Below are 11,272 nucleotides of genomic sequence, written 5' to 3'. Positions count from 1 at the left end.
ATGAATTATTTTCTCCCAAGATAAAATGGATAAACTATTAAAGAAGTAGCGGTACCTCAAACTTCAATAATTTCAGCGAACTCAAAAGCCAACAACAAAATCACACAAAGACTCAACTTTATTTGTAAGAAAATATGTGCAGAAGAGGGAAAAATTCAATGTTTTAAAAATGAGAGAAAAATCCTCTATTTATAGACAACAAAGGTAGTGTGAATAGGTGTTTATTGCAGCTTATCGAAAAAGTCACAACCCTTCATAAAAGTCACAACCTTTCGAAATGGTCACAACACTTTAAAAGGTCACAATCTTTCGAAAATTCACAACATTTCATTTCTCATTCACACTTTTAAAATCCAACAGTTTCTGCAGGCTAGGGCTACTGAAATTACTTGTACATGTCTTTACATTTATTTTCATTTTTGCTATCAATATGTTTGTATTTTGCCTTCAAAATCATTGTTTCAGCTCCTAGCTTAAACTCGGATTCCGCTCTTGTCTGCTTGCTTAGAAGTTCCCCGAATATGCAAAAAACTTTATATTCAAGTAAGTTGTGACCTAACTCATGATAATTTGTTTCAGAAATGTTAGAGTGATTAGAATCCCACATTGATTGGAAAATACTCTGATGGTCTGCCTATATATATGGTCTTTACAAGAAACAAATAAGGACTTGATAAATTTGTGTAGTCTTCTACGATCAAGCTAAAGAAGGAACTCGTCTCAAATTTCCCCTGAGCAAACTTCATCTGTTCATGTCGAGTTTTATTGCTGAGTTTGAGTTTATCCTGTTCCTTCTCTTTACCTCACCATCACTTGTGACAATGAGCATCGTGGAGCACCCAAAACTTGAAGCAGAAGAAGCATTGAATATAGCTAGGAAGCTGCTCCAGTTTCGGCTGCCATCAGCAGTGTCTATAAATTTCTTGAGGAACAGTAAAATATAAGTATCCTAACTTGGAATTGGTAATTCGATTACTTCAACTATACTGCATGACATGTACTGGTTTCTTAATGTTTCATTTCTTAATTTAATGTGGTTTGCCTAAGCAAAATTATTCATATGAAATTGTTTGTTCTCTTTTGTTTAAGGAGTACTTAATTAGGTGTGGAGGAAAAGAATTTCTTTGTCAAGTTTGCTACTAATGTCTACTTCACGCTTGCTGCATATAGCTGACATTTCTGATTTGATGAATTCTTTCTTTTCTCTTTCACTTTTTGTTGTTTGATATTTCATCCGTTTCAATTTGTTTATCTTATTTTCTTTTTTAGTTCGCTTAAAAACATATCTCTTTTTTTTGTGTGTGAAAACTCTTTAATTTCAATTTTCCACATGACATATTTAAAACCACAAGATTAAAGAACATTTTATACATTATAAAATTACAGGTAGATGAAGAGTATTTACTTTATTCAAAGATTACCGATGATTGCAGGGTTCTGGCTGTGTGAGTTGGACACATTTGCTCAGGACTTGATCACAAATGCAGGGAGCAGAATATGGATGCAGTTTACAAACCTAGTGGAAGCAATCAAATTGGGCAAGTATGAAATTTAATTAGGATACAGTACTCTGTGTAATGATCCTAGTAATAGTAGTCACGAACAAAAATATTATTATGCATATAAATATATTTCTCCTTTTGGACAAAAAGATAAAAATATGAAGTCAATAGGTGGTGTTTTGTAATGGTGGGCTTGAGATATGTAGTTTTAACTATTAAAATATAATTCAAATATAAATAATCAAGTATTAAAGAAAATATAAATTTAATAAAATTAAATTATTATTTGAATACAAAATGAAACATCTATGTCTGCGAATGATGATGGAGATGAGTTGTAGTCGTCCTGATGGTGATGGTTGATGATAGTAACTAGTAATGATAGCGGTGAAAGTTATGATGATAAAAATGAGATTGTAGTGATTGGCGCAATGATGATAGTTGATAGAGGTGGTGATTGTGATAATGGAGTTAATTGATGTTAATACTTGATGGTATTGATAATGGTAGTTGAAAAATGTGTAGTGGTAGTTGCGAACTTGTGATAATGGAGGTGATTAGTAATAGGGATTGATCACAGTGATGATAATAACTGATAGTGGCAATGAAAGTTGTGATGGTGACGGTGATAGAAGTAGATATAATTATAATGATGAATTTGATAAATGTAGGAGCGACTAACAGTATGGTTGTCAGTGAGGATTGTGATAACAGAGATGATCGAAGATTGTGATCATAGAGGTGGTTGATATTGTGACGATAGAGGTGAATAGTAATAGTGGTTGATGATTGTGACGATAGAGGTAATTAGTAGTATAGTAGTGGATGATGGTTGTGGATAGAGTGATAGTAAAAATTATTCACACAAAAATACCTCTTAGTTAAATTAAGATTTTATTCAAGATCTTAATGAGTAATACCAATTCAGAGCCGAATTTGGTACTCTTTTAATGTATAAAATTTTGCAAATTTACGTATTTTGAATCTAGCTTCATGCCTACACTATTGAAGTTGCAAAAATTTGCATATGAAATTTGACTTGCCGAACCAAAACATTCAATTATGATGTCAAGAATATTGTACATTAATTTATTTTAATCAACATGCCACTTTAACTTTGATAAAAAGGAGTTGTTCACAATATTTATTAATCTTCAATTCTGAGATTGTGAATTCGAATCATCAAAACAAAACAATAATTTCACTATATTAATATGAATATCAAATTTTCTGAGTTGTGAAAGAGAAATCGATATCCTTTATCATTAGTGACATTGTATGAAGATATAATTAACAGTCTTTCGGTCATATTTTAACTCGAATAATTAGGAAGTTGCACTTTAACCCAACACCCCGACATTTTGAAGCAATTCAAGTTAAACTTGTTTTCTTTCAATTTTTTTCATAGATTGTGTTTTTGTATGGGTACTTAATTGAGCATTCATTTAGCCGTAAAAAATGCTTCCCCCACAAGTTTTAGAATTAACCAGAACCTATTACTAACATTTATCATCTCTTTACTAGAGGATATCAAAATGATAGAATAATACTCAATTTTACTTGACACATCTATTAAGAAAATTATGATTGATATGATTATTTTATCACACTATTTCTATTAATTGATGTTTAGTATTAAATTTTAGAAAATAATTTGGGTAATAAATAGTCAATGCTAAGAGTAAAACATGAACCTTTTTTTTTTGTCTTTTCTTCATTTATGAAAAGTTACAAGTAAAATGAAAATCTATTTTTGAAATTGTGGATAAATAAAAGTAAACGGAGAAAATATTGTTTTAATTATAATCTCAAATTGTTATACTTATTTCAAGTATATATATTTATTTTTCCAAATAAAATAATTTATATAAATCATCTCATAATTTGAAAGTGAAGTTTACATGATTTTAGCAAATATAATTATGCCAACTTGTGGGGAAAAAATTATTTTGCGATTCCCTAGGAGGAGGGACTGGGTCTGGAATGAGGTAGATGGTTCACTTTGTGAATTCTATGTTAAGTTTAGGAATAACATATTTAATATGTTTATTATAATTTGTTATTTCATGTCAAAGAATTGTTATCTCCTATGTGTTCAAAGATAGCAGATTAGAAATGTCTAAAAAGTAATAAAATTATTTTGAGTCCACAAGTTACTTGTATGTCTTTAAAGGAATTATAATATTTTTGTTGTTGATAAGGTTTTAGGTAACAGAGAAACGTTTTTGTAATAGCGATAATGTAAATTACGAAACTCCGACAAACTCAGCACACAAAGCATATCACAAAATACTTTATTTTTAAAAAAAACGATATAGATAAGGAAAAGCAGATCGAAGAGTATTTTCTGTATCTCAGTATATAAAATTTGAAGTAAAACCCTTGAATTTATAGACAATAAAAGGGTGAGATGGAGAAGTGCAATTCAAAAGATGCATTTTTTCTAATTCACACCTTAACACACACGCAGCAATTTAAAAATCTCGATTTAAAGGAGGTTATATTGAAATTAAACCAAGATAAGTAGTCCAAAATTATTTAGAATTTGATATTTTCTAGTTTATATAATTTATGATTAATTAAAATATATTTTTTGTGAAATTCATATTCAAATAAATTTTCGTCCTAGTCTAATTTTGTGTTGTAGTATAATAAATAAGGATGTCCGCTACGTATTTTCTCTATTAGATTTAAGAGTTTTTGAATAATTGAGTAAAGCCTCTTACCTCTCCTCTCTAAATTGATAAAATATCTTGTATATATAGTTATTATTGGATCTTTTCCTTTTGTATATTTTTAGTTCATTTAGTCATGGGTGATGGTTTATATATATTGATCTACTTTTGACATGGATATTGAAATGTAATGAATTATTGTGATTCCCATAATGTGTGTATTTTAGTTTCTATTAACCGACAACTAGGCATATGAGACTGCTGGAGGAAACAGTGACCTTTGTAAACAAGGCATAAACAGTTTGTTGTGCACACCTTTATCCAGCTGCAGCATAATAAACTACTTACGGGCTTCAACAGAAACTAAAAAGACATTTGGTTTGAAAAATTCTATTCACTGTTCTATCCAAACAATAAGAGGGGAACCATCAAACGAGGTCTTTTATACTGATAAACGAGAAATTGGTATCGCTGAATCCAAGTGTACACAATAAAAATTAAGAGCAATTTTACAAGGACGGGAATAGCCAAAAAATAGTGTGTTCTTGTAACATAACAACAAAAGATTTCTCTCACCTTGTGGTTTTCTCTATCCATTTGTACTTGAATCTCTTTCTTCAACTCAGCACTTCAGCATGTCCAAGAAGCTGATCGTTTGATCACAGGCTTCATTTGCTTGTCCTCTTCCAAGGCAATCATTCCCAGATGCGAAGGATCCTCCAGCAACATCTTTGCTACAAGATATCCTGCGATTGACCATGTCTGATACTTCCTCGCTTGTTTGCCAATATATCTTCCGACTTTACCATCATAATATTCAGGCCAGACGTCCTTAGATAAGCGGCTCTCAGCAAGATCTATTGCTCTTCTTGCAATTTGTGGTCGTCCCGTCTTAATGCAGGCAGCGGTTAGCAACCACAAAAGCACTGCAATTTAAGATCTGAATTAGACATTGTATTAGAGAGTATGATATCAAACTTGAAGAAATTCTTTTTAACACAATATGAAGTCCCATAACTAAACTAATTAATAATCATCCAAGTCATGTTCTACGATCCTTTCTCTTTCTTGAAAAAGAAGTCACTCTCTACTAGAACGCGCAAGTTATTATGAAATTAAGTAGCAAATCAAGTGAAGTGCTGAAGGAAGATGGAAGAACCTGGCCAAGATCCACCATTATGGTAGCTCCACCTGGTATTCTTGGGATCACAACCAGTTATATGTCGCCAGTCATGATTTTCTAGTGCTGGATAAGATATTTTTAAGGGCATCTCTGCTACTAGCTCGTCCCAGCGTGCTTCTATGAGATCCATAATAGCGGAAGCTTGCTCTGGAGTGGCAAGGGAGGACAATATGGCTACACAGTTTCCTAAAGCAAACCATCTGAAGTCCATCCTTGCAGGACTAACATTCCCAATAAAGTAACCACCACGTGTAGGCACAAATTCAAATACCCAATCTGGGATCGAATCAGGGATAACATTAAACTTATTTACTGCAGTATGAGAATATTCTTCAGTTTTATAGCGGTAAATGTCGTTTAATTGTTGGAAATCAAGCCAGAAATAACTTCTCATGTGATAACTCAAGGCATGTAGACGCTTCACTATTCTCTCAATAAATTCTCCCCCTTCTGTGTCGTGCTTCAACATTACCAAAGCACTTCTCAATGCCATAAAGAAGAGTGCTTGGATCTCAATAGGATAACCATAGATTCCCTGAAATATCAACCATCATAATTTAAGAACCAATCATATATATTCAAGGACATGTAATTCATCCATCTATTGAGCCCAAGCAGTTACAAGCAACTCTGTTATGGTAGTCACATCAAACTTTTTTTATAGCTGAGAAATCTTCTGTTTCAAGCTTTGGATTTTAGTGGATAATGGGCCCGCCCCACTATCCTTCTCTACTAATGGGAGTCACATCTATCATTTTCATCAGGATAAAAACATTGACTGGAGGCTTGATATAGAGCCCGTTTGGATTGGCTTTAAGTTGGTCAAAACTAACTTAAAGCCCTTTTTTAGCTTTTGGACGTGTTTGCCTAATGCTGACTTTTAAGCCATAAAGTTCTTAAAGTCAGTCAGAAATGAAAAATTAGGATTTCTAACTTTTTTTTTCAAAGTGCTTAAAGTCATTTTCTTTGACCATGGAAATTACTTTTATATCCTTTATATTTTAACTAAATTCTCAAACTACCTTTTTTTATTCTTTTAACCCTAAAATTCACATCATAAGCACTTTTATCCAAACACTCAACTGCTTATTTATAAAAATAACTTTCAGCACTTCAAAGTTCTAAAAGCACTTTATACATAAAAGTTACTTTTTTTAAGCCTATCCAAACGGGCTCATAGTCGTGTGGCAATTCAGTTCACATAAAATTTCCAGTCATACATAGATCAATTAATCACCAATAAGCAAAAGGCGACGATTACTATGTGCTTCAAAGTACTTCTAACTATGATTATAACAGAATTTCAAAAGGTTAGAATTTCAGTGGATCTTCAAGTTATGCTGAACTTTAGGCTTTCAAGTTTAGTGTTAGAATCAGGATGCACTAGTACAAGGTAATTAGCAGAAAAAATTATTTCTTGAACATTTTATTGAATACTAGGTAACATGTATGAAGAAAAGTACGATAAGCTATACCAATCGAAAGAAAGAAAAATAGGAGAAGTATGTCCTTGGTGGCTAAACTGAAGGAGGAGCAAGAAAAACAAAGGAAAAAAAGGCAGCTCACACTGACTAAAGACACAAAGTTGAAAACAAAAAGGATATGGAAAGTCATCAGATGAGATTATATTTAAGACATGGCTTTGAGTAGCATTTTCATCACATTACCAATAGAAACAATATCAATCACAATCAAGTAAAAGAGTTAAACAGCACACTCCAGTTATCTCATAGATTTGCAACTTTAGCGACAACAACAGGTAAATTAAGAAACAGATTAAACAAGTATTACTTATAAACATAAAACACAAAGGAATATAAAATCTATCGTCACATTCTACAAAGATGCATCAATAAACATTCTATGAAATAGCTTCAACGCATCACCACCCTTATCTAATTCTACATACTTGGTAAAATAACAAATACCGAAGCATACAACATAGGAAAGATGGCAAATGAAGTAAAGCAGCTTAAAAACAAAAGAGTAAAAGCTGCCAACCTACAGCAAAGAAACAGCAAGGAGCAGCAAAGTAGAACATGTCCATTTGGTGGCTATTAAGGACATGAATGTCAAAAATGATGACACGAGTTCTGAATCTTTAAAAACAACTTTAAAAAATGATATGATTAAGTTAGTGTGATCCAACAGTTGTCTGGTTCTAACTCAAGTTATGAATGCATAACCTAATTGTGGTGCAAGCACTTTGTAGAAAATTATTGAAACACGTTGAAATTGATGTTGGGATCGAAATAATCAGCGCGTCATATGGAAGCGAATAATTGCAAATCGTGACGGCCATAAATCAGATGACAAAGAAAAAACTATAAAAATACTTTATGATATGGGTTTGGTCAATTGACCTATGTATGATAATACTAATATGAAAGAAAATCTTAAAATTGTAGAGAGAATAAATCTCCCCCTAAGCCAAACTCGCTCTATGACTATAGTGTGGATGCTACTATGTTCTACGGGAAAGAAAGGATCTTTCATTTATATAAGTCCAAAACTTTTCCTCCAAAAAGCACTTACCAAATATGGAAGAGACATTTTTTGAGAAAGAACATGGAAGAGACATTTTCCGACAAGGAAACCTTTTTCCACCAAGAAAACCTTTGCATACCAAAATTCCTTTTACAATTAAAACATAATTGTGGTAGAATCCAAATAAGGTAAGAAATTCCGGGCAACCCTAACAATTGAAAGTGGCACTTGCTTCGTTTTTTAATACCATATGTCTTTGACGACTAGATTCAGTATTCAGATACAACAACTATTACTATGCGTCAAATCCAAGCAATCTGGGAGAAAATAGGTGGGATTAACTGAATTTAGATAAAAAGGTATTTATTATTTCTGTTCACTCTATCTTCCCCTATTGGCCTGGGGTAGTGGGGAGGGATTACTGATTAAAATCATCACAAGAACAGGAGAACAATGGCTATTTACTTAGTACATCCTAATAGATACCACATATCCAGTTACTGTAATCACTTGTATTATTTGACAATCACAGAAACAACCAATAATATATGCAAGTTAAGGCAACAAGATAACTTACCATTCTTCTATCAATCATTGAGCATCCATCAGCACAGAGCAAGGTAGGAAATGTATCAAATCCTTCAGACAAGCATAAGCTCAATATAAGCCTCATTCCCCTTTGGCACTCAGGAGTTTCAGCAAGACTGACATCTCCAGTAGATTTTGTGTATGCACGGAGAAGAATTATCCACCAAAATCCAGAATCCACTGGAGCTACCCTTCCAATTGCACTCTCCCCAAAATCTGCCATTATTGTATCTGTCTTACGAACTGGATCATGAAGAACCTTGAAACTAGCAGGCATAACCCCTTCCCCCAGCTTGAATCTATCTACTCTTTTCTCCCACCCTTGAAGCTGAAGTGTCTTCAACAGGAAGTTCTTAACTATGTCAGGCTCTCCATTCATCAGGAAGGCCAGAGCGCTCGGAACAAAATCTCGAACAAAAACCTACACATCCAGCAAAAACTTAAATAGATACTTCAAAGACACATCCTGATCAAGCAAAATTGCTGAATGTAAATCTGAACTTCCCCATTACTGCATTTCATTCCATAATAAACCCAATTTCAGCAACAATATCCCGAAAATATAAATGGATCCTGATTATAGTATATAAAACCAATATTACAGAAATTACAACATCACTAATCCCGAAAGAGGAACTACTTTAATACTGATATATTGTATTTAACACGTACCTGATCATAATTGAGGACTTCCTCAGAGGCATGGTCAACTGCAGCAATTGTACCAACTGGTTGGCCTCGAAAGTGAACCATTGAACGGCGGAGAGCATCCCAGGCTTCAGCAACCATTGGATGGGGCTCAAAAGAGTTACGTGCCGATGAAGCTGGTGTGTCCAATGCAGACGTTCCTGGAGAGTAAGCACTCTCATAATTATCTAAACCTCTGTTTAGGCCTATGGATAACTCACTGAGTGACCTCTCATCAAAAGATCTCTGCCTCTCTATGTTAAGCCTTGGCTTATCAAGAAGCTTCGAGAGATCAAAGTCATCCATCTCAGAGATGGAGCAGTGGGAGCTAACATTTCTCAGTCCAGTACCTTCCATCCTCACTCTTAAAACCTTCAACTCAGACAAGCACTCTGTATGATAAACGATAGCCCATTTAGACTATTAAACAAGTTGTACACTCATATAACAACACAACCTTGTTTATCTATTTGTAGGAAATGGCATAGCTAATTGACAACCGGGCAACTTTTTAAAATAAGAATATGAAACATATGGGAATTAATATATATATATATATATATATATATATATATATATATATATATATAGAAACCATTGTCAACGGTGTGGAAAAAAAATATAACATATAAACAATTCAAAAATAAGAAACCAAATCAGTAAAATAGTGTGGCCCAACCAAAAGGAAGTAAAAAGATTTAAATAACTCATCCATTAAGCAAAGAAAGAAACTATATGTATTTGCAGTTTTATCCATCTTCTCTTTAGGGAAAGATTATTAACCAATAAATAATGTACTAATAGTAATAATTAAGTTAAGTTACCATAATCAAAACAACCTTATCCAAAATATAAGTTGCAGATTTTGTTAATCTTAATTAACTACAATCAAGCGATTGCCTAGCAGAAGGATACTTGATAATGATTAAAGAGAATAGAACATTGAGCTCTATATCCTCCTATGGAGGACCAGGAAACAGGCATAACTTAGTCTAGAAAATGAAAATTAGCCAAAAAAAGCTTTAGAATTTTCTAACTTTTGGAAATTTTAAGCTCAGAAAAGGAGCTGCATTGCAAAGTCCACTCCAAAATTAAGAAGAAACACAAAGGTTTGAGATCCAATAATTGAAGTAGAGGAAAAGAAAAACCCCATAAAGAAGATGGTTAAGCAAAGTGAGGCAAATCAGATCCAAAAAGCACAAATACCAAGCAAACAGAAATTCATTAAAGAGAAGAGAGAAAGAGAGAAACCTCAGCTGGGAGAAAAAAAGGGGATTTTCTGCCGGAAATAATGGAGGCGGAAGCCGGCGAGATAGCCGGGAAAAAGAGAGAAGGTGGGTAAGTAGAAAATGGAAGAAGAGGGGGGGAGGGGGGAAAAAGAACATGTTGTGGAATGATGTTAATTTATAGACTGAAAATTGTTGAAATGAAAGTTGACATTTGGAGGGACTCATAGTGGGGCCCACAAAAAAACCTCTATTTTACAATCTACCTACTTACCCTTGTAAGAACAACCGGCAGCTACGTGTAATATTGCAGGTTAGGATAAGAACAATGTAATAAGAGTTCGTATGGTCGTTGGTTATACTTACCTAAGTATTAGTATGGTAGAGATTAATTATTTATATAATATTATTTATTATATAAAAAAGATTTAAATTATGTAAAATTAATCAAAAACGTCTAATTCAACTTTTTAATCAAAAAATACCCTTATTATTATTTTTGATTTTTTCTAGTATATATATTGTTTCTTTTTTTAAAATACATTATTTTTCTAATAAAATAATGTTTTTAAAAAAAATTCTTATTTTTTCTTTTTAAAATTCCTTTAACTAATATAAAAGTGGAAGTAATTTTTTTTTGCTTCTTAAGCTCCTTTTATCAATTAAAATAGAGTTATCTCATATATTTTTTAAATCAATAGTGTAGTTCATATACATAAGATTATAGTAATTTCATCATTAATTTTTATTTAGATAAGGATTAAAAAAAATTCTCGACAAAATACAATATAAATTCTATGTCTTAATCTTTTTCGAATTGAAGTAGAATAGATATTTATTAATATATTCATTGATTTTAAAGTTAATATGAAAAAAATGCTCAATAATAACTCCATCGACGATATTTTGTGATTTGAATCAATG

General features: G+C 32.5%; 1 protein-coding gene across 1 annotated transcript; it reads right to left on the bottom strand.

Moving 5' to 3' along the window:
• Window positions 1-4,591: 4,591 nt before the first annotated feature.
• On the bottom strand, window positions 4,592-10,495 carry LOC129903376 (alkaline/neutral invertase CINV2-like). Its single transcript, XM_055978911.1, has 5 exons — window positions 10,374-10,495; window positions 9,108-9,514; window positions 8,425-8,856; window positions 5,337-5,895; window positions 4,592-5,103 (listed from the first exon to the last, which is right to left on the bottom strand). The coding sequence occupies exons 2-5, from the start codon at window positions 9,477-9,479 to the stop codon at window positions 4,808-4,810; spliced, it is 1,659 nt and encodes a 552-aa protein (XP_055834886.1). The 5' UTR covers window positions 9,480-9,514; window positions 10,374-10,495; the 3' UTR covers window positions 4,592-4,807.
• Between the last annotated feature and the right edge of the window lie 777 nt (window positions 10,496-11,272).

This window comes from Solanum dulcamara, chromosome 9 (genome assembly GCF_947179165.1).
Source record: "Solanum dulcamara chromosome 9, daSolDulc1.2, whole genome shotgun sequence".
NCBI classification, from domain to species: Eukaryota; Viridiplantae; Streptophyta; class Magnoliopsida; order Solanales; family Solanaceae; genus Solanum; species Solanum dulcamara.
The sequence above is the reverse complement of the archived record's forward strand: the minus strand, read 5'-3'. Positions and strand labels throughout refer to the sequence as shown.